This window comes from Cotesia glomerata, linkage group LG3, assembly GCF_020080835.1.
Source record: "Cotesia glomerata isolate CgM1 linkage group LG3, MPM_Cglom_v2.3, whole genome shotgun sequence".
In the NCBI taxonomy this organism is placed as follows: Eukaryota; Metazoa; Arthropoda; class Insecta; order Hymenoptera; family Braconidae; genus Cotesia; species Cotesia glomerata.
Window position 1 is genome coordinate 27,908,913 of NC_058160.1, and position 25,494 is coordinate 27,934,406.

The following is a 25,494-nucleotide window of genomic DNA, read 5'->3' on the forward strand; positions in this document are numbered from 1 at the left end:
CACCTGGGTGACAAAGAAAACGAGGACAAGAATACTCTTGGTTGTTGGTAATACTGTAACCACTGCACTTGCACCACGATCTCACCAAGAACGGATCCGTGATGTATATCCACCACCGGGTAAAGAGACGGGTGGATATGCAAACTAGCCCGTGAGCCCGGGTCACCCCCGGTCATGTGTCTCATGTAGGAGCGATCGTGTTCAGCAAGGACCATCATCGTAGTCCGCTCAATGATCGTAAATCATTCACTGCACTTTATCTATTGTGATCCTCCAGGTTTTGCAGGCATGGTTATGAGTATGGAAACGAGCTTCCACTTTTGGTTTTTGGGTGCTTTAATGGGTATTGATTGCAGAGGATGATGCGGAGATTTATGGAGATTTTTTTGTAGACGTCCTAAATTTTTGAGCAGTTTTTTTGCTAATGGAAGTAAAGTTCTTTTGGGCATGATTACCAGACGGCTTTCTTGGGGAGCATTAGAGCTGTAAATCAATCAGTGTGTTAACATGCAATTCTATCTTCAGTACGTGCTGAGCGCGCTAATAAATTGTGAGCGAGCGATTAACCTGATTGCAAGAACGTGACAAAACCTTGTGTTTCTTGGTACCTTTTTTATACTTTTCTACAATTATTTACGTTATTTATCGTCTTGTCTCTATTATTAAAAATCAATGACCAGACTACTTGTTTGTAAACAATTTTTTTCAGGGAATAGGATAAGTGGGTGATAAGTTAGGCTGTTTATGTTAAAGAAGGAATTTTTTTACTGAAAGAGAAGGATTTATTTTAAACACTGATCTGCAAAAAATTCATCAAAAAAATTGAAAAAAATTTTTCTCTTAAAATTGAGAACTTAAATTTTATTTGATGATAAATAAAAGTGACAAAAAATACCACAGACTAATCGCGAATTGTTGCATGAGCAGTTGGCGCTGTAATGAGTGATAAAAGCCTGGAAGGAAGATAATAACAGCGCGATCGGAAATCGATCACTCGGTTGATCTGATGCCGAAGAGGACACGAGCACCCACAGGTGCTTAAACCGGCTCAGGTGCGGTCGAGTCGCTGGAGGGCTACTCACAGCAGAAGAAGACCATGATCAAGAAGAATAAGAATAAGACTAAGGCGAGACCGGGATCATGGAGACGAAGAAGAAAAGAAGCGGATGGAATGGGATGGAGAAAAAGGATAAACAAAAACAAGAGTAAGAAGACGTAATGGAGCGGAGAGGGCATTCCTACACGAGTTGAGCTGGATAATGATACCGAGAGTGGAAGAGGCGAAATGAACAAGTGGATGAGTTGCTCCGAGTGGCAGATCAACTGGACCCTACCCAGCTTCAGCTCACCAGAACGAAGCCCCAAGCCTGAGCAGGCCATCGACTCGCCTGATGTGCTCCGGCTAGAGCAAGACTGACCGATCTCCCATGCCAGTTGTTATCCACTTGCGAGTTACAGACCGCCTGTGCTACTGGGTCAAGCGCCACCGCTCGGGGCACGGGAACCCAACCACCGGATTTATCTCCAATGATAATACGTCCTTATTTCTTATAGACCGCTTCATTTCTAATGGATTCCTTCCAGTCTTAGAAACTCATCCACACCCGGTTCAGCTCACGTATTTCTCATTTTGCGATTCATTTACTCAACCAAGTAGTTTTTTCCTCTTAAAAATGAAATTTATCGCTGCTGAATTCCTTGATAATAAAACATAATAGTTTTTCTTTGACTACAAGGTAGATAATTAAGCGATTTTTAAAATAATTAATCGGTATAAAAATGCACTGACAGAAAAATTAACTTGATTTAAAAGAGGAAAATTTTAAACAAAGACTTCATCTTGAATAGAACAGAAAAATTTTTAAACTCAGAAATTTTTCTTGGTTTAAATAAAGTTTACTTAATTCAAAACAATAAAATTCTTTAAAATAACATCCTTTTTTAAAATGAAATGTAAAAAAATCAACTTTAAATCATTATTGTATAATCCTATTATTAATGAAGTAACGATTTGATTAAAAAAAAAAAATTAAACAATAAATTCAATTGAAAAGAATGTAATTCAAAACTGTTACTAATTTTCATGGGTATTTCGCTGGATTATATTGTAGCAGTCTATTATCGCTAGCAGTAGCAACAGCAGGAGCAGTAGCAGGTGTTTCGCATACAAATAACTCGTTTAGCAAGCAGTGGAGGCCGTTGAAAATCGTCCGCGAGGCTGGCAATTCTAAAGGATAATACGTTTATTACGACACCCGATTTACGACGCACTGGATACAACCATAATACAAACATGCTCTTGCTCTTGCTCTTGCTCTTGGGTGCAACAACACTAGTGTACCAGAACACCGGCAACGGTCAATTGTCTTTCCGCAATTTCTTTGGCCACGTGCGATCTACAACTACTAGTCGACTCTGATAATAACAACAACAATAACAACAATTACAATCTGTTAGAACGCCAGAGCTCTAAATGGAATGAACATAAACAAACAATAGCAAGTACGAAAGTAAACAATGAGCCCCAGCGGAACTGGAGGTCAATTGACTCAACTACAGATCTTTTAATCCATATATTCGTTATTATCGAATTAAACCGGCGCTAAGGGAGCACTAGAGCGAGTCCTGGAGCAGAACCAAGAAAGCAAACTTTTAAGGTGGATGATGCTGGTGCTGGTGTTAGTGCTAGTGGGGGCGTGCGATAGTTCAAGTCGTGAGCGGACAGCCCCGCCCGACACGACCGCGGAGCATCTTCGTTCTGACCCCCGCTGACTTTCCTTGCTCCCCTCTAACCTCCCATCCCTCCAAACCCGGCAATCTACCGCGTCTACTTTTTCTTCTTCTGCGTTTTATTTTTCCTCTTCTTCTTAAACTTATTTCTGTTCCCCTTCAAGGTTTACTGCACCCCACCCGTAGGCTCATCGCCAAGGGCACCGGCTCTTCTCTATTCCGTGGCTGACTGGAGTCCACTCGCTTGGGATAAGAATAAGGATTTGAATCCTCAATGCCAAGATCTGGATACGAGGAGAGAGAAGAGAGTCCGACGAAAGAGGAGCAACGGTATAGCTTCAGCACGAGCCAGAGAGGGGCGAGCCGGTGATAAGTGTGGGAAGGGCAGGTTGCATAAGCTCGATATTATGCAAGATGCGAACCTCAATGCGTTTAATAGACTAAGATTCATTTTTATTCAAATCTTTTTTTTGACACCTAGTGAAGAAATTTTCTGATGTGGCAATATGTGATCATATCTAATAATTTAACATGGTCATTCAAGAAATTTTTTCTCAGGATAACATAACACAAGTTGGGGTAGCAAATTTTGTTGTTCAACAAGCTAAATCATTTTCTAAAAATGACTAATAATGCCGACAACAAATTAATTTTTATGGCAATAAATTGATTTCGTTAAAATAACGAATACACGGAAAAAAGTAAACTGTAATATTCACTCGGATTCTGGTTAATTTTTATAGTTTCAAACAGTAAAGCGGACATCGGGGTGGCAAAAATATAATAAATATTACAGAACTTAATGTAGAAAGTATAAAAGCCACAATTTATAATTTAATATCCAAAATAAGTGATTAGTAGCTGTCACTATAGTAAATAACGACTCTTTTATCTTAAAAAATTACAGTTTCAAACAGTAAAAATTGCCATTTCAATATATAGTCCATATTATGAGAAGGGGAACTCAGATGAAAGAGAAGGGAGTCTCACTCTGAAAGAATTTAACATTTGAAACAGTAAAAATTATACTTTTAAAATATACATTTTACCGGTCCAAGCAAGTCAATAATTACAGTTTGATTTTTAGCGTTGCGTTTAAAATTTACCATTTTACTTTGTAAATATTGACGTTGCTTGTATTAGAAATTTACTAACTTTATTTGATACTTTTTACATATCATAAGATCATTTTTTAGGTACGAAATGATAAATATCAAAATCTGAATTCTTAATTATTATAATTTAACATTTTAAACACTTACATACCAAATATTACTGTTTGAAATAGTATTTTCTTCCATTTGAAGAGTAAATTGTAACGTTTAAATGGTAAATATTATAAAGTGAATAATAAAATCACGATTTTACTGTTTGAAATGGTAATTTTTAGCAGTTGATCATTACTTATTATAAATCGACTGTTATTTATTACAGTTTACTTTTTTCCGTGTAAATTTTGATATCTCTCATTTTTAAGTGTATATTCTGATGTTAGGCTAAATCAAGCTTTATGTGAAAACTGTCCATGTCAAAAAAAATGCCATGGAAATGAGCCAACTAGAATCTAATCCAAAAACTGTTACTGACCATTGAACTTTAATCTCGTGAGAAATGAAAATCCAAGTAGTTGATGATATTCAGAGCAATGACTTTGACAATTTATCAACAACACTCTATTATTGCCCAACCAATACGAATGTTTCTCTTCCCACAGAAGATTGCCCATAGCTTCCTCCGTTCTCGAGCGGCGCCAGGTAATCTGGGTCTCGATTGAGTTGACAGCGGGCCTGTCAAAATTAAACTGTAGGTGACCTTCGATCCGTGAGTAGCGTAGAGCTCGAGAGCGGCGGACTGCACACGATGATTATCAAAAATAAAAATGAACGAAGTAAGGTGAGCCAGAGAGGGGAAGAGCGAGGGGAGGAATGAGTAAGAGACTTGTAGAAATAGACGAGAGGCGTATGTACTATATAGTAGACGAAGGTACCGAAGATAAGTCGAGAGAAAGACGGTGGAGGAGATATACCTGGGCAGCGAAGGTCACAGGGCTAAGGCACTTCTCACGCCCTCGTGCAGCCTCTTGGGATCATCTCACTCACTTTTCTCGGATACCCGTACCCGTACTACAGTACTTCACATAGATACAGCCATAGACACAGACATATAGGACCATTAATATGTACACAACACACTAATACTGGTACTATTGATAATACCAACACTAACATGTATTTCTTAACACGCCGATTAGTATATAAGCTTAATTGCTGCTAACGTGTGTGCGTGATCATGGACATTGATCATCTCCTCGCAGTCTATATCTCCACAAAGGGAAGACCATACATTTACATTCACATCACCGTCCACATCAACATCTACATTTCTTCCCATGATACACTTCTTCTTACACACACTTCTTTCCCTAGGCGATCTCCTTTTCAATGCGAACTTTTATCTTTCCACCCGTGCTGCACTTCCTGATGGCGATGATGATGATGATGATGATGATGACTGATGTCATAGAGGATAAATGCCTTGAGTACAGTGTGGGAAGTACTGCTAAATACAGTATAATTGTAACGAGAAATATCCCGGGGAGAAATCAAATAGAAATAGGAGCTGACAAATCGACAATCGACGTGTGAGCTACAGACGTCACTGATTGACTAATCGGTCGATTAGTCTTAGCGACACCCGCCCCCGTTCATTCTCCGCCATCAATGCAACTTTGATGTTAAGTTAAAAAACTTCTTAGTCTAATTAATGGCACTGTCATTGCATATACATCGATGTGGGCTAAGAATTCGTCACAGTTTTAGGAATAATCATTTTTATTATTGGCTGATTTTTCGTCTTGCTTAATGTAACAGGACATGTATTTTTAATTTGATTATAAATTTTTTATCGAGACACTCCATCAATTATTTTATGCTGTCAATAAAACAGACATTTTTAATATTTGTTGGATATTTTCTTGGAGTTTCTCTCATATCACTTCTCGGATTATTAAAAATCCAGCAATTTATTAAACTTTTTGCAACAACATTATTATTATAAAGACCTAACATCTTCCTCGTGATTTATGCTATCTCGTGCGCAATTATTAATTCCATCCGCTGGAGGATGATAATCAGTGTCATATTAAATGAGTAAAGCTTTTCGCTATTATAAATACAAATACTAATGCATTTATATCCAAAGAACAATTCATAGGGATTTCTCAACCCTCGTATTTTTCTCAACTTGTTGCTCAGTTCTATCTTTAATTTATTAATGTGCGTATCAATCGATAGCTGTATAATTAAGACGCTCGGGGCGTCTACACAGTTACAGCCGATAAAACATCGCAATAAATTATTGCAATCGATTAATTGAGTTCTCCAACATCCAACAGAAGAGCGTTTAGGCAATCGCTAGTTACTATATAGCTAGTTTTCGAGTCAAAATAACCTGGATTGTTTATGCCTATCACGCTGGTGATAGCTCTGGTGCCTCAGGTGAACCACGATCGAGATATTTATAAATACACAGGTAATATAAAGGCTGCTGGGTGGCTAGCCACGAAATAAACCTATATAAAATAATAATTATTATTATTTTAATTATTATTGTTGCATTACTGTTACTATTACTATTATATGAGCTGAGTATAACCAGAAGATGATATCTCTTGGCTCGAGGCGTGATATGACCACATTGCCTATTGCTACTCGTCTTACGGGCTGCCCCACCTCACATATAAATCCGCTACTTGTTACTCTTACTCCTTACTCCTTAGTCCTTAGTCCTGACTCTTTACCGATTTATCTCGATCGACTTTACTGTAATACACATAACCGTACCTATATATTATACTAATACTATTATCGTTTATAGACTTGTATTTCTTTCTGGGCAGACCAGGTGGAGAAAATAGTTAGAGATGCTCTCACTGAGTGGCGCAACGCCTAAATTCTTCGAGAAAATTTTTCTGTGATTAAAGATTTTATCATACTGAAGTTAGCCGTCAGCTGCCAATTTTTAAAATTTTTTTAATAAATTAATTACAATAAGAAAATGCTTCTAAAAATTTGCACTTATAATTTTTATTAATTTTTACATGTGAAATTTTTCAATTAAATTTTTTTTATAATAATTTAATTGCTATAAAATTCTAAAAAAATTTTTAACGTCTGTCAACTTTTGTGTCATAAAATTTTTATGATAATTTTTTGATCAAATAAATTATTATAAAAAAAAAAAAAAATTTATTTTTTTTTAAAGTTCCATACGTTGAAATTTTGAAGTAAAGAAAAAATCGTAAACATTTGTGATTTATTTATTAAGACGGATATAAAAGTCGAGTCACTTTCTAGCGACTTAAAGATTAACAAAGCAAAAAAATAAAGAAGATTTATCTAGATGTAGGTTTGAGCAGTCACTCTCTTTCCGGTTGCTCATCGAGAAAATTCAAAGAGTGTAATTAATCAAAGACAATCAAAGTCTGGGAGCGTGAACTCTGGGTTTAAACAATGTTGCGACTGCTATCTGTCAAACTATCTCGAGATAAAGTTAATAAGAATGAACTCAATAAAAAAATGTTAAATAAAAAACAATAATGATGGTAATAATAGTCCTGGGGTGTAATGAAATATAATAAATATCGCCCACATGAATAAATATGTGGAATGGATTACGAATAATAAAAATAACAAGGATGGTATTAAATTATATTGTTACATTATATTGGAAGTTAGAGGAGAAAAGTTTTGTTACCAATACGGGACTTTTGTAAATATATAATTTGTTAATAAAGACGCAAGTCCTTATTCTTATCTGGCTTTCTATCCGCGGATTTAACAATTCATTGATACCAAGCACTATGATTAATAGTTGTGGAGGTTCGGTCTAACGAGGGTATGAGTGTGTGTTAATTTTTAACAATTGTTGGGATGGCAACGTCTCTATACATTCTACTCTATACTATGTTTGCTTTCACTGACTGGACTTGCCGGCGGTTCATGGTGTAAGTTTAAAATAAAATAAAGTAAAAAGTACATTCATCTCTCGACAAAGGGGTATACCCGGCTGAGGATTTCCCGTTTGTTCGTGGGAAGGACCGTGGTGGCTCATTGTAAAGGGGCCTCGCCTCCACGGGATTAATCTCTGACAAGTTTACGAGAGTCCATGGTACGTGATGAATTCCCCGGTAGTTTTTAGTAAACTCTATTTGTATTTTGTGTCTACACATTTATTCAGAGAAGCTTTGTCCTTAAAATTATTGTCCAAAATTTAATTTATATTTAAATAGCTTTTTATTAAATATTTGTTTGTAGTTAGATATTAAAAAAAAGGACATTAATTAATTCTTAATTTTTTCACGTTGAGTAATAATATTCATTGAAGATAAATTTTTTTTTCAAAATAAATTTTTATTTAAACTTTTAATTGGCAGTTTAGGAATCAAAGGTCATTTTTTATGAAGCAAAATTATTATTGATTCAACAATTAAAAAATTGATAAAAAACATTAAAGTTTAAACAATTGCAATTGTTTTTAAAAATATAATTTTTTGTTTAATTTAAAATTTGAGTTAAAAAAAAAAAATAAACAGAGCTTCTAATTAAATTTAAAAATAAATTTTTAGCCAGCCAAAGAATATGTGAATTATCCTTAACTTAAAAAAAATTTTGAGTCTCCTATAAACAACAGTGATTTGACTTTTTTCCCTCTATACCTTCAGTGAACAGTATCTGAAGAATTTCCTCCAATTAAATAGAGTTTATTATTTTAGCAAACATCAATTCTTCGGTAAAAATAATTTATCACCATTAATTAACTAGATGCCCAACAAATAAACCCGGTTAGTTACAGCAACCAATTATAAAAGCAATTTGTCAAATATATTTTATAATTGGCAACCAACAAATGGTTCAATGGAAAAAACTAACCAGCACTTTGTTAAATAAAACTCTTTGTATACTATATAGACGATAGTACAAATAAAGTACACACCCGTTATTAAGTACAAAGGCTGCTTTAAACTTTAGAGACAAGCAACATTAGAATCGAGTGGATTAGAGGCCCAATTTAAGTAAAGCGTAAAGTAACTTTCACCTGGTTAACTAAACGCGGTAATTGTCTGCGTAATGTACCCCGTGTGTAAGTAACGATCGTTATTCGCCTGAGGTACCTGCCTACATACACAATAAAATATATAAAGCCTCCACTGAGTATATACACTCAGTGAGTGTTCCTCAAAGGCAGTTTAAAATTCCTGAAAGGCGAATTATTCCGTGTAGAGGGGCCGATAAAAAAACAAATTTCCTCATCCTCGTTGACAAAACAACAAAAAAAAGCAAAGAACAAACAGCAGCAGAGGAATTAAAAAGCAACAAGATTTAAAACATTATGGACTCGAACGGTATAATAAAATAGAATAGAATTAGCGATGCAGAAACGAAAATCCACGCATATCTTCAATTCCGCGATTAATCTCCGGTTGTTTTTTTCTTTTGGCGATATCTCTCGGTCCGGTTGCTCGGTAAATTTCTCGGTGTTGTACTGCGGGAGTAATCGAGTACAAAAGGCTAAACGGATGTAGCAAAAAAAAATAAAATTCCTCGTCACTGGTTGCAGTCCCCAGTGTTCACTGTTCACTCTTTTAAACCTAAACGCGTTTCCACCTGCTCTTCTTCTTCTTAGACTCTCTTCAAGAGGTGAGCCTTCGTTCACTATCCGGCGACTCTTCTTCTTGCAGCGTAACTTGCTCATCTTTTTGCAGAAGAGTATAGTTATAGAAGCTTGAAAGAAACTATCAGCAGCACTTCTCCTTCTCACTTTAATTCTTTCTCCTCCACTTTACTTGTTCGACGTCGAATATCTCAAACGGCTGAACGCTGGACGCTCGGCACAGGTGCACATCTTCGAGGGGGCCGATTCTTGGTAAGCTTCGTTGACATTCCCCAGGAGAAAACCACGATAGAGGATAGAGCAAAGAGAGATAACGATAACCCCTTCAGGCACTTCGACATTCTATTGTTTTCCACGAGTGCTCGATAAAAAGATATTTTGCTGTATGTTATACGCTACGGAGGTTGTTCTTGCTTTTTTTTTTTATATATTATATTGGCTGTTTAATAGAAATATGTGATTCGACAGGATGTAACGCTTTTTATTTTTTTGATTTTTATCAAATGACAATTGAGGTTGGGAGTGTTTTAGTTATAAATTATAAGTATTAAAAAAAACTTTTTTTAATTATTTTAAAGAGTTTGATTTTTTTTTATCAAGTTGAAAAATTCTCCAACAAAATAATTGTTCTAAATTTTAATTGATTCAAAAATTTTCTCTTAATTAAAAAAATGTGTAATTAATTAAACGGAATAAAGATTAAAAATTTGACATGTTTATATGTTAAAATATATAAAATTTTATTTTCTTTAAGTTGAATAATTTTTTTGACTAAAAATTTTTTGAATGAAAAATTACGATAAAATTCAATATTCAAGGGCTTATTATAAGCACAAGTTACAAGTGCGATAAATAAATACATTTTGGCCTTGAGTATTGCAATAAAAATCAAAATTGAAGTAAAGACGACAAAACGGCAAACAATGACAAAATAATTGTGAAATAACAATAAAAAACAATTATTATAGCAGCAATAATTGATGATTAAACATTACGGTCACGAAGTCGTTAACCTGTGTTTAATCAATATTCCATGCATGCAAAAACTGGACACCCGTGACCCGAGATGTGACCTTTGTGAAAACCGCACGACTGTTGAATAATTACGGAGAATTTTCACATCAGAGAGTTTGAGCTACAGCTATCTTTCCGGCTGGGTATCTAGCGACCCTACCGAACAAGCTACAAGATACAAATACAAGTTATACACACATAAATATAAATGTATACATATACATTTATACATAAACATAGTACACGTAAGAGGACTCACCAGTAGACGGGCAGATCGGCAGCGGTGTGGGTGTTGTCGACGGCGATGGAATCCTCCTGGCCGCTCCGGTAATTAATGCTGCCGCTGGACTGTAACGAGGCACCTGCAGAACCACCGGAGTCTTCACCGACAGGTCCACTGGTTCAAGCTGCACTGGCGGTCCCGCTGCCTAGAAAACAAAACGAGAAAATTCTCTGTCAAAATTTGGTTAATTTTCAAAATTTTTATTCTCAATCTAAAAACTCTATTTTTTATCCATCTGGATCTAATTTTTTTTTTCTTCAATATTAACCATTCATTAAAAAAAATAAAAAAATGAAATAAAAATAAATTAATCAAAAAATCAACTGTCGATATCTCTATAGAAAAAAATTGCATTAGACAGCGCAAAATTAACAATTTTTTGACGGTATTTTCCTTCTGAAATTAAGATCTTCAAAAGTTTAAAATGTTAACAAGCAAAGATCTAGATTAATAGAAAAATTGTCTTGGTTCCAAAAAAAAAAACTCTTGAATTAAGAAAATAATTTTTTAAAATTTGTTCATCTTTAATTAAGTCAAATAATTTTTATTGAACCTAAATAAATTTTTTTCTAACTTAAGAATTTCCATACGCGGTTTTAAGCAAAGTAATTTTTAAAAATCATTTTTTTTTTGGTCCATTTTCTTCTTTTTTTTTAATAAGCATACCTTAATATAATTATTAAAATGAATATTAATTACGATTATTTCGATATTCATATTTTACCCATAAAATAGCAAACTATTAAGATCAATAAGTGACGGAGATTTTCCCAGTTATTAAGATAAAAACGTGATAGCTACGGGACAGGGTCCAGCAGAGGCAGGCCTAGGCAAATGTAAATTATTGTTCCCGCGAACAATCTGACGAAACGTGGGAATGTTTAACCACTTTGAGGGCGAGCCACCTGTCATACGACTAAATAAATGGATCGAGTCGTGGAACACGATATAAAGAGCTAATAATGCAACGCTGCTGTTGCTGTTGCTTATGCTGCTGTTGGTAATGCTGGTGAGTAGTTTGTAGACGCCGGAGGCTACTGTCGAGTGTGTGACAGTAAAGTCGTGTTTACAGAATATCGATCTTGTCGATAGATGCTTTCTTACATTACACATAAAATATCACATATCACATATGATATTGTATAATATAACAATGTCATCAAGAACGGAGGATCTAACTCCAACTTGACACCCAGTCCAAGCTACACCAATTATGATGCATCTTAAGTTGAGTAACCAGCAAGCTTCGCTTGATTTTCCTGCTGACAGAGATGTGCTTAATGATCTATGGAGATCTTTTTATATTGTTACATCTCTTACTCAACTGTCAGCGTTAAAATACTTACAGTACTTTTATATTTATGCTTTCCACTTGAGTCTCAACTATTCATTATCCATTTACTATTAACTATTTATTATTTATTATTCAGCATTTATTCTTTATCGGTAATTTTTATCTCGAGCGTGCGATAATGGGCTGTTATTAAACGCCGATAAAATTATAATAATAACAGACTACAAGTGATAAACAGATAATTATTATTCGCATTTATAAATAGAATAGTTTAGAAAATTGAAAAATTGCAGAGTAGGTTTAGTCGTTACACCCGAGGGTGGAGGGCAGAGGGGAGGGCGAGGATCCGTTCCAATAATAAAAAGGAATTGCGCTTAAGAGGTAATGAGCCTAACCATGTAATAACGAGTAATTACTACATCCGAACCGCGATCAATCCCGCTCGATAATTCTGAGCATACGCTATACGCGGTTTATCGCTAAAAAAACCATAACACTTTATTATGTTCTATTTTTTTTTTTTTGTTTCTTTATCAGCACACGAAAGTAGAAACTTCATTGAACTTTAGTAGTGAAGTTTTATTTTTATTGACGATAATATTAAATATTTTGTAGTGTTTTTTAATCGAGAGGTTTCTAATTTTTTTAGACAGACTATTGTGAAGCATCTGAAGATAATGGGCTTGGTGTGTAATGAGGCGTAGTGAAGAGATATTTTTAATAGAAAAAAAAAAGCTATTGAAGTTCAATTTTAATTAAATAACTCTGATAAAAATAATTGAACAGAATAATTGTCTTACTTTTTGCAAATTTTAAATTTTCATCAAAATTCAAAGACCCACTTTTTAAAAAAGCTCCAAAATAAAAATAAACCCATGAAATTTTATAAGACCCTGTTAACTTCTCAATTTATTTACCACTTAATTTCTTTTCGGACAATTTATGTTTCTGTTCCCAGGAATCACAATTTATATGAAAACATCTATATACAAGCAAGTATATAGTACCTGAATGATGCATTCGTAAAATAAACCGTTTGGTTGATTCCTCATTACCCGTCAGAGATCAACAAGCTCATTGGCGTCATATATATACAGCCGGGAATCGTAAGATTTAAGTTTATGGCGTAACGCCAAAAATCCAGCATCTTTCTTGCCCTGTCTTATGCTTATACGACGACTGGTGTCTTGTAGATCCATCAGTATCAGGTAATTCGAGCACAACGATATAATACACTTATATTGGGATGGTTAAAAAGGTTCGAGGCTCGTTAAACCGATCTCGGTCATAAAATTGTAAACCAGCGAAACTGCGTAGTGTAACTTCTTAAAAAAATGATTATTTTTTTATCGGGTGATTCATCCGCGAGCAGATAAAGAGTAGGGTGAGAAGCAAGAGCTTGTCTAACTACTTGACTGTTGGCTGTCGTGTTAAATTCCGAATTTATGTCGAATAAAAGTTTTAACCAAATGAATTTTTAATGATCAATTGTCAGTTACATGACAGAACACTCCACAGTCGACAAGTTTGCTTCGCTACATTTCCTGCTCAGATATTGACTTAGACGTAGCTTTATGATACGCGTATCTAATATTCAAGACTTCAGTCTTCTCTTGACAGAATTCTCAACTCTACTCTGAGATTAAAGCCCCAATTATTGACGCCCTATATTATTTTATGATATATATTTAATTTCGTTGGATACTAATAATAATCTGGTATATTTTTAAACAATCTTCATGGTTCAAGAAATTGAAATAAATTTTTTTTTCATAAAAAATATCGAATTTTTATTGATAAAAATAGTATATTACACTACAAGGGCAGAAAGTTTGAGATTCCTGCACTGTGCGCCATGATGCCCGAGGCGAAGCCGAGGGCATCATGGCGCGCAGTTCAGGGCTCTCAAACTTTCTGCCCGTGTGGTGTATACTATTTTTCTTTATTTTCGGCCGAAAGTATGCTGACTTACAAATCAATTAACGTTACAGTTAAATGTTCTTAGTATGTTGTCGATGCCCGCCCGACATTTGCGGCACGAGCGAAGCGAGTGCGGCTGGTCGGGGGCGGGCATCGACTTCATCTAAATAGACAAAAATAATAGTAACTTTTTAAAATTAAATTAATTCAATTGAATAGTCTTATTTTTATTAATTTTTGATTACTCAAATACATTAAAATCATTAATTTTATCAGAATTTTAATTATTTCGAGTAATTTGTCAACTATTTTTAGTTAATTATTGCATATTTTCTTTTTCATCACAACTATTACCAGTACATGAACTATAAAAATTATTAATAATGAATGAAAAAAAATGATTCAATATTATTTGATCTTCCCATTTGACATGTTCGTCAATAAAAATATTAATGAAAATTTATTATTAAGATATTTAATTTTTTGGAGCAAAAGAAAAATTTTCTCAAGACAAGAAAATTTACTTCTGTCAAGAACTTAATTTTTTGGAACAAGAGAGAAATTTTCTCAAAACAAGAAAATTTTCTTGATTTAAATAAATTGTCTTGGATCAAGACACGTATTTCTTGAAGCAAGGGAATTAATTTTGTTGGAATAAGTGAAATTTCTTGTGTCAAGAAAATAATTAGGAAGAAAAATATTTTCTTGGTTCAAGTGAACCTTTCTTTCTGTGTAAATATTTATCTGCAGACTTTTTAGGTAACGTATCTGTTCTTATAATTAGATTAGCTTCCGTATCGAAATTCCTTAAAATTTCCTTTTGATGATGATAACGCATTCATTTTTTAAAATTTTTATTATTTTTCACTCGATATAATTTTTTAGATTATAAATTTCAACACACAACGACATAAGAACCCACAAAAGCAATTTTAAGGTTAGGCCTGAGTGCACAATAAACCGCGTCAGCTCTGGTGAATACTTTTTTTTCGCTGCCTCGTACATCAATTCAGTGCACAACTAGTTTCTTCCAGCGCACTAGAGCAGCGCGCATGCGCGCCCCTACCAAAGCATAAATGTCGGTCTTTCTGATTCCCAACAGAAGTAGCAAGTACGTGCTTTCGGCCGTGAATAAAGAAAAATATTAAATTAAATTTTAGTCTAGTAAAAAAAATAAAATTCTAAATTCTCCCCTTAGAGTCTAAGAATAATTGATGCTTTAATATTACTCGGTGAACTGTTAATGTAACATCAGAGCATCACCTTAGACAACTTATCCGTTTATTATGGCACGCCCTACCCCAGCCCGTGAGGTTAAAACTTATACGTACATTTATGTCAATGTACAATGTATAATGTAATAGAATAGTATGATCTAAAAGCTTGATCATTACATCTAAGACATTTGAGTTGAGCAGAAGTAGATGAAAGGTGCATTGACTTGAGCTACGACAGATTTATCATACCCAGCATTTAACACTTTACTTCGCCTCCATTGTTCATTCTCTTCGTCTTAATCTTCCGTCTTCACTTTATTATCTCGAGCCTCGTAAAGATGTCATTGATCATGTGCCTGATCATCTGCCTCGGACTATTCAGGTGACCGAGAGACACTTTTTTATTCAAATTTTTATTATATCTTCTGTTGAGATAGAGTTTGTTAGTGTAAAGACACTTTTATTAATAATATTATCTTGGAGTTTATAAACGAGTTGACGCTTGGGATTAATGGCCAATAAAACGAGAATTTTGTCGTGCCGAGCCAACAAATAAGGACACTCAATCACGGAATAATTAACAGCTGTTATGTAGTGAAGTTTTTAATAGGACTACGGGGTAAAAAGATAAAAGAAATTTATGTGCTCAATGGTTTTGGTGTTAATTGAGACAATGGTTGAGGAAGTTTTTGAGAGATTTTTTAGGAGATCATAGAATAACGGATACTTGGTAAAAAACGAGAAGTTTTGAAATTATTTTAAGAAATTTAAATTCTTGAAAATTAAATTTAAAGTTTGAATTGTAAGAAATGATCGAAAATTTTAGTTTTTAATTTCACGGCGACCCAATTTTAAAACACAGTAACTGCAAAATTTTTATACCTGATTTTTTTTTAGTATTGCTACATTTCTTGTAACTTTTAGACCTTAATTTCGAGTGTATTTTCTTAAACATATTTATATTCAAGTATTTTCTATTTATGAATCAAATTTTTTATAAATTTGGCGGACGAACTTTTTTTTAATAAGAAGAATTATAAAAAATTTTTAAATTGTTAGTTACTGTGTTTTGAAATTGGGTAGCCGTTTACTTAAATAAAAAATCAACTTTCTAATTATTAAAAAAAAAAAATTCAGGTTTCGATCTCAAATTATGGAAATTTTGAGTTTCTAAAAACTAAATTGTGAAAGAAACTAAATTGTGAAAAATTCAAATTTCTCTTAATTGTTCCTACTACTAATTTTAAATTAATAAAATATCAATTTTAAAATCTTAAAAATTGAAAAAAAAGTTCAAATTAAATAATCGAAAATAACAAATATCTTCGAACCATAAAAACTTAAAATTTCGATAAAAAATCAGCAGACGATGTAAAAAATTAATAACAGAAATAACTCATCTTTGAAGAACGATTTAATAAAAACTTTCTTCCTTGGTTAAATATATATTTCTCAACTTAAATAAAATATTATATATGATTCCATTACAATCGTACCGTTGCTTTCGCTCTTTCTCAATTGAAAACCGCGTGAGACGGTGAACCCGAACTCAATAAATTTCAACAAATTCACCACCAGGACATTAATCAAATTTCTGTGGGCTTGCATGTACTCACATAATGCCTCAAACCAATACCAGCGCCAATAAACCACTCTACTCAAACGCGATACATACAACCTATATATCTATAAAATACGAAACTTATTCGGCAGCCACTAATTATCAGTTCATTAACTGTACAGCAGACCACTTTATTGATTTAAATACGAGCAGCATGTCATCATTTGTACTAAATTAATGCTCATTCATCTGTAGTATTATTTATTCGTTTCATATCATTTCATTTGTATTTATGTGCATCAGAATCGAATTTATTTATGTTTATATGGTTTTTAAATTGCAGCAAGACTGAAAAGCTGAAGACTGTTATATTATTTTAACGAGTGTTATTGATACGCGATATTTACCGTGGACCGTAGTATTACCGTAACCGCAGATATGAATAAAAAATAATTTTGAATTACATAGTCCCGGTTGTACAACACTCAACGGCGTCAGATAATCAATAAGTCGAGTCAGTCGATCCAGTTTCAGCTCGTCCGTCGGTCGGTGAGTGAGTGAGGTATAGAGAAGCCATATGAAGCCCGAGAAAAAAAGGAAAGACCCATCATCCAGGTAGCAAGGTAGTAAGGAAGAATCAGGAGCCTCGAGATAAAAATTATTAATTTCTCATATTCATAAAATTAGTATAGGCAGAGCCACTGCTTTCACCTGTCGTATCTTTGGCATCAACTCCGCCTCCTTTTCGCCATTGTCCGATCACTGTGGTCTTGTTCTACTTTCCAGGATGTTATTATTCATAATCATAATCAAAAAATATTTAACATTTAATATTTAACTGTACACATTCAATAAAATAATTGAACATGCTATTTATATTTTTATTTTTGTATCGCAATATTATATCGACCCGATAAATCATATTAAATAATTAATCCCCTTTAATTATACGCCCGGTATTATTCACTTAATTAGTACGTGAACGCCAGACATTAATAACATTATTATTTTTTAATTATTTAACTTTTGGATTTACTACTGACTTTTATTGACTGCTGTTTATCAACATATATATGATGCCTATTAACTGCTCCCGAATATAAACTTACATTCGGTTTATAGCCATTTTTTGCGGTGGGGATATATTTTATTTTTGTATGCTGCATCACCAGCCTACTATACTCAATTTAAGTCTTCAAACGATCATTTTATTCAAAAAATAATATACCATTAATTTTCTAAATTAATCGAGTTAAAAAATTTTTAGCAATTTATTTAATTAAAATAAAAAATGATTTAATTTTAACTAGAAACCTTGCAGTCACTATGTGACTACCCTGAATTGTTAACTATAAATAAATAAAATTTTTCTTTATTAAACTTTATTGACTTTTGTTAAATTGCACTGTACTTTGTTAACTATTGACATTTTTTAAAATATAAGCTCATCTTTATGTTACACTCATCAAGAGCTTTCATTTGAGTACCCACATGCATTTTTGATATTTTTCATATATACATATATATAAATATATGAAAAAATGATGTGGATACTTAAATGAAAGATCTTGATGAGTGTAACATCGGGATGAGCTTATATCTTTAAAAATGTCAATAGTTCACAAGATATCAGGTCATTTCTTAATTATTGATATTTTTAAAGATGTAAGTTCATCCTGATGTTACACTCATCAAGAGCCTTTATTTGAATACCGACATGCATTTTGATATATTTTTCATATATTAATATATAAATATATGAAAAATTGATGTGGGTACTCAAATGAAAGGTCTTGATGAGTGTAATGTCGGGATGAGCTTATATCTTTAAAAATGTCAATAGTTTACAAGATATTTGTTAAATTTCACTGAACTATCTTAACTATTGACTTTTTTAGAGATATAAGCTCATCCCGATTTTACACTCATCGAGAGCTTTTATTTGAGTACCCACATGCATTTTTGATATATTTTTCATATATACATATATTTATTATATATAAATATATAAAATATATGAAAAATTGATGTGGGTACTTAAATGAAAGGTCTCAATGAGTGTAATGTGAGGGTGAGCTTATATCTTTAAAAATGTCAATAGTTCACAAGATTCAATGTCATTTCTCAATTATGTATCTAGAGATAGAGCATTTTCGAATTCAGCTTAAATACTTATTATCATAAATTGACTATTGGTAAGCATGATATGAAACCATGAAAAGGCACAATTCCAGGTCAAAACTTTTCCAACAATACCTAATTTAACCATAAAAACCCATTTTATCATATAAATACACTGGCCACAAAATTTTGCTTATTTTCTTAATAACATAGATTATATACTCTAAAAAAATATTGAAAATTTATTGCAATAATTTATTTTCAAAATTTATTGTAAATTTTTGAATTTTTCTAGACAAAAAATAAAACAATTTAAAACTCTCAAATAATTTGACAGTTTTTTCTATTTGAAGTCAGCAATTTAAAGAAAGATTAATACCGGCGGTTGTATAATTAAATAAATTTATCGAGATCGAAAGCTCGCGTGATATATTTCCTGTAGATTAGATGCAATTATAACCAATAGATCATAGTTATATTCAATAATAAAAGGAGGCTATGACGTGAAAAATCTAAAATGATTATTTTTCAGGTTTAGTAGACGGTAAGTACGTGCAGGAAGGAATAAAAGGCACGTACGTATAAATATAAGTTATCAATAATCCATTACGAAAATACACAGAGAGAAATTACAATATTCATCATTGATAGATTCAAGTCAGCATCGAGCGATGCCAAGAAAACCCTCGGCTAGATCGAGTTTGATCGGTTCAATAAATCAAGCCTGGAAATCCCGGTGCTAGTACTAGTCCTGGTATTGCCAGTAGAGAGAATTATTTTCCAGGTTCGAGGTTGCGATCGATGAGGAAGCGACGGACCTTCAATATCCACCGATGTCAGTAATACCCGGGTTTATTATGTCGAGGGATCCATACCGACCATATCGCATTAAACCACTCCATAACACTTTTTATTTTTATTACTTTTATCTTTATTTTCATTTTACCCGCAGACTAAAAGACGATTGAAAAGCACTGATTGATTAAGTGATTCTTGATCATAGGAATTGCCCGGGAGAGAATCGTTTAGTTATTTATCTCCCGATCGTTCTCACACCGTCATTTAACTCGAAAATAAAATCAAAAGAACTTAAACTTAAAAGTTTGTGTTATATTATATAAAATAAATAAATAAATAAAATAAATTGTTATTGAACTGCATGAGAAAAGTAAATATCGGAATTATCGCATTTAAAATAAATTGGATGAGACGAATAAAAAGTTTGTAAGTGAGAAAATACAAGATCTGCAGACCGATAGTACTAATGATCTTCAGCCGGCTTCAACATTCGATAAAATAAATAAGACAAGATTAAAAAATAATTTAACAACTCTATTATACGCCGACGGTCTCATTAAATCACCCATTTACAAGTATATGGTTATTTTTATTATTCACTCATTTTTTTTTCGGGAGTTTTCGTTCCAAATTTACATCTTAAAGTTACCGTCAGAGAATCGCAATTATGATACAACTGATACAAGTAAAAAATTAAGAAATTTATTAAGTGGAAAATTTTTTTAAAGAAATAATAAGATCTTTTCAAATTTTAATTTTAATTTAAAATTAAGATATAAGATCTTTGAAAGTTCATAAAAATATTTAAAAGATAAAAACATTTCTTGAGTACAGAAAAAAAAATTTTTCGCTCAAAAATATTGATAAATTTTTTTTTTTCATGGGGATTATTTTAAAACAACAATAAATTTTGGCCAAGTTAATAATTTTTTTGACAAGTGAATTTTTTTTACTAAAAAAAAATTGTTTTAGAAATTTTTAATATCATTATTTCCAAAATGAAAAAAATACCATCAATCATTTTTGTTTCAAAATAAATAAAAATAATCATAAATATCTCAAAAAAAATAAAGATACAATTTTTTATTGAGTCATTAGCTTTCATAAAATAATCCCGCGGTTCAATCAGCGGATCATCAGCGAATTTATTTAAATTGATCTGTTATTATCGCAGCAGAAATCTTTGCGCAGATAAAATAGAGTGAATTATAACTTTAATGGCTAGATAATTATTCAATACCGTACTTCAGTGTTTAGTTCTTATTCTGTACTACATAAAATAAATATATACAATATATTTATATTTATTATTTAATATTTACTTCTCGAGAGAAGTAATAAAAAATAATTAGTCATAATTAGATGACAGACAAGTAAAGAAATAGTGAAAAGTAATTGAATGCGTTGATTGAGTTGTTGTAAATTTTTATACGACTATAAGTATAAATATAAATATAATATTATATATTATATTATACGTAATATATGTATGAAGTTATTATACTAATGATATTTAATTTTGACAGTCGTATATACGAATAATAATGATCATTAACTTGAAATAGGGACGTCAAGCTTCCAGGCGAGTCAATAAGAGTTTTAAATTGATCATAAGAAGTAATCGCCGAGAAAGTTGATCGTATCGGTCATTATTATTTTTTTTTAGCTTCAAAACGACTCGAGAAACAACGAATATAGTTTTGTTTAAATAATTACCCTCTTTTTTTCCGGTAAATATGCAAACGAGCCCACTAATTATTGATTACTCCCAATTATTGGTCAATATAAATCCAATAAAATTTTATTTCGCCTTTTGAATTAATTACTGACGATTATAATAATTATTATTAAATAACTTTACAATCCTATTAAATGAATAAAAAGAGCCGTAATACTGTGTACTTACTCCCGGTCTAATTACGTCAGCGCTTAACGAACTGGTGACAGGTTTAAGTCGTGATTCAACAAGCAAATTGTTACAAAGTCATAATGCATACATCGGATACTTTATTTGTCTGTGCTAAAGAGTTTAACGAATCAAATTTAATTAAATGAGATAAAATTGCATGACGGTTCTGAGGAAGATAATTGACGTAAATCGAACCTCATTTTCATATATTACACAATTTAATAATCTAAGGCTCAAACGTCAATTGCTTTTCATTCTGGAAATTATTTTCTTGGATTACTTCAAGTAGACACTTATGTTAAAACTCTGAGTAATAAATAGGTGATATTTTGATGGAAATATAAGAAAAAATTTTAAATAATTCATGAATAATATTTATTTTTTTATAATCGATTAAATAAAATTTTTTAAACAATAATTATAAGGCGCGCAATAGCCCTATCGGATCCGGCCCTTGCTTACCAAAGCATTGGACCGGGTTCGAGTCCGGCGCACACCAATGAATATTTTCAATATTTAAGTGTATTATTCTGCTCAGCCCAAAAAATAAAAACGAGTTCCAATCTCAAAAGTTTACCCCCTACCGTAGTCGCTCATGATCTTAGTAGTTTATGCGACTTTAAACAAATAAAAAAAAAAAAAAAAAAAAAAAAAAAACAATAATTGTAATTTGAAATAAAATTCTTCTTTTTTTACATGTTTGTTCTTTTGAAATTAATTAAAACCAGAATTGGCGATCAGTAATTGTAATTTTTTGCAGTACGTAATATTTTACCGCTGGACATTTCTCCATCCTGTTTTTATTCATCCAAGTTGTTTGAATTTTTTCGAAGATTTACAACCACTCGAAGAGCTATTAAGACGATAGCTGTCGTATAGATCTATAAGAACGATCTAGTTGGCTGTGGTGTACTCGGAGGAGTATCTTTACTAGCATTTTTCATGGCATAGTGCTCAAAGAAAAGAAAACTCGTTGTAGTTGGAGTACATAGCAATTGACGGCGGCGGTGCAGGCGTTGGGCGAGTCCATGTGATTTATCATCGGTCTTGCTGCACTGTACCCGGAGTATTCACCATCAACCATCACCAACACCGATATAATACCGATACTTGTTATGTCCATCCATACATTCATGCATCTATACATGTAGGAATATAAATGTAATGTAATGTAATGCGTTGAGAAAGATTCTCAAGTACTCAAGGTATGGAGCAGTGCCCCCTGCCTCGTAAACACACAGTTTGCCCGGTTGAAACATCTGGTAAACTAAGAACGAGCTTGTCACTTAACGCCACTGCTGTCGCTGTTTCGTTGTATTCATGTTATGCTCCGATCACCGCTCGAGAAGACCAAGTCCAAGATCTAACCAATACGAGACCAACACGGTTCTTCGTAACTTGATCGCTAGGACATTGATGATCCTCATTACGCCATGAGACAATTTATCAATTCGACACTTTTATGTTCCTACTGCATCAATATTGTCTGCATTTATATTGAGATTTTGTTTCTTGTTCATTTTTATTTTAATATAAATAGAACAATCAATCTTATCCTTCGACAAAAACAAAATTTTTGAATGTTAAATTTTCTAACTTGTCAGCGTTATTTCTAAAAATATCAAATAATTAAATATATTTAGAGTAATTTATGTTACATTAATTAAATTGTTCCTAAAATAGTCAAAATTGACTGGTTAATTATTATTATTATATTTTTAAAGCTTGATAAATATTCAATAGAGTAAAAGAACTATTTTTAGTAACTTCAAATTTAAGTTAATGTTTGAAAAATAATTTTCAAATAATATTTTAATATTATTTTCAAATTTTTACATTTTTGTACGTTCCAAATTTATTAAGTTTTACTTTTTAAGGATTATCTGTACATAAATTTGAACATCAGAGCCAAATTACGGAAATTTTACTCCAGAAAATGAATAAAAAAATTTTCTGATTTAGTCTATGTTCAAAATTAGCGATTTCAAGAAATTTAATGTGCAAATCTTGCCTAATATATCTATATATAATTTTTAACATATTTTTAAACATAAATTCTTCAATATCAAAAAAAATAAAACATTCAATTTTGTCATAAATTTTTCACGTATGTATTTTTACCCATTTCTAATACATATCTAGCATCACAATTTTTTCAAAAGCTCACATCTAACCATATTGAACAATTTAAACCAATGAGAAAGCAATAAAATACGTAATTCAGAAAATAACGGAACATGCAATTTTATTAAATTCACCGGTATTTTTTATCGGCAATCGTAGGCTCATAAAAATCGATTAAAGTAGCACGAGCTGGTCTGTACTTGCAGCACAATAATGTAATCCCATAATACCGTGTAGCATGTAGCATATGTGAGTGTGTATAGCCATCGACGCAACAAGTAATATAAAGACACATCTAAAGTAAAAGCGCCAAGTATTAGAAGAGATTCTTCCCATTTAAGATCCACACTCAATACTTTGAACGGTATACGCAAGACAAATGGCAGATGTTACATCTTTCTGGTCGCTCGCTGCAAACACCTGACTCGGCACGTTTTGCGGTTAAAAATTATACTTTATTTATTTATTTATTTACATTCTATTCTATTCTACTTGACTTTATTTTTTCCATGTTCCATTTAAAACTCTATAACAGCAAAACTATACAAACTCTCATGCCGGGTATTTGTAAGCAAATCGAAAATTCTTACAAGTGATTTAATAATTAGTTGTTTATTTTAACAAGAATAATAATCATGAGCATGAGAAACCTGAGGATTATCATGAGCAAGAGCATGAACAAGGAATCCCAAAGAAACACGAATCAGAAATGTGTCGTGGGCTGCGTGTGAATAGACACGAGATCAACGCCTTCGTCTGGTTATGTCGCGCCGGTAATTCTTGAGGAAACAATCGAAACCGGGTACTCGACTCTTCTCAGTCTCAGTTGTTACTAAGTCTGTCTGTCTGTCTTTCTGTCTGCTGTTTGTTTGTTTCTTTGCTGAGTTTTTATTCTCATTGTCAGTTTATTTATTATATTTCTACCCTCGCAATTGCATTTGAGATCTGAAGAGAACGAGCAGAGTCTACCGGAGTCCTCAGCTCGTGGAGGTAGTTATATTATAAGAAGCGCTGGATGAGGTGCTCGGTTAAGTGGTGAATGAGTGCCTGCCACACCTTCCAGAGTAACGATCGTGCGAAATAAATGTAAATTCGCGAACATTTGCCGTGAGGGAAAAATCCGGTGAGGGCACCTATTGTGGGAATCACACGCGATCTCGCTGGAGGCGTTGAGATACATCATTCGAGTGTGAACAATGCAAAGACAATAATGTAATAATATAAGACAGTTGAGGCTAGAGACTTATACGTCGGCAATACTCTAAGTCTAACTAACGCAGACAATTCGTTGTTAAAATGTCACTTTAAAGTAACATCATGTTTGTACACATCTTGTCTCATTTACTCTTTATGACACGCTAATTTAATGTAATGAGCTGTAAGCAGTAATTATTTCGTTGGAAGGCACGTCTGGGAATACACCGAATTCCAGCGGTAAGCACAGCACATTCTGCATACTTGTTGGTCATATTTCAATAAGCATTCTCGAGGGAGAGAAAGGTTGCTTAATTTTTTGTACTTTTGGGTTTTAATTAATGGGGTGGTTATTTGACGGAAAGAATTAGTTCATTAATATAAAGAAAATTTATGAAAAAAAATTTCAAATGTTCACAGAAAAAAAAAGGTTCTTGAATCAAGTATATAATTTTGAAGAACTTAATATTCTTGATTTGAGTAGAACAATTCTTGATTTAAGGAAATTTTACTTGATTCAAGAATTTTTCGTCTTGAATCAAGACAATTACCCTCTTCAAAATTATATTCTTGGTTGAAGAATTTTTCTCTTGAATCAAGTTAATTTTTTTTTCAGTGTATAATTTTGAAGAACTTCATTTTTTGATTCGAGTAAAA

At 32.7% G+C, this 25,494-nt stretch overlaps 1 protein-coding gene across 3 annotated transcripts in view; it reads right to left on the reverse strand.

Annotated features, from left to right (window-relative positions):
* Positions 1-25,494, reverse strand: part of LOC123261823 (Krueppel-like factor 3) — a 252,539-nt gene that overhangs the window by 123,009 nt on the left and 104,036 nt on the right. For all 3 annotated transcript variants that reach the window (XM_044723655.1, XM_044723652.1, XM_044723656.1), the window contains one exon: positions 10,676-10,844. In XM_044723655.1, coding sequence (XP_044579590.1) covers positions 10,676-10,844 — 169 coding nt within the window. The remainder of the gene's footprint in view (positions 1-10,675; positions 10,845-25,494) is intronic.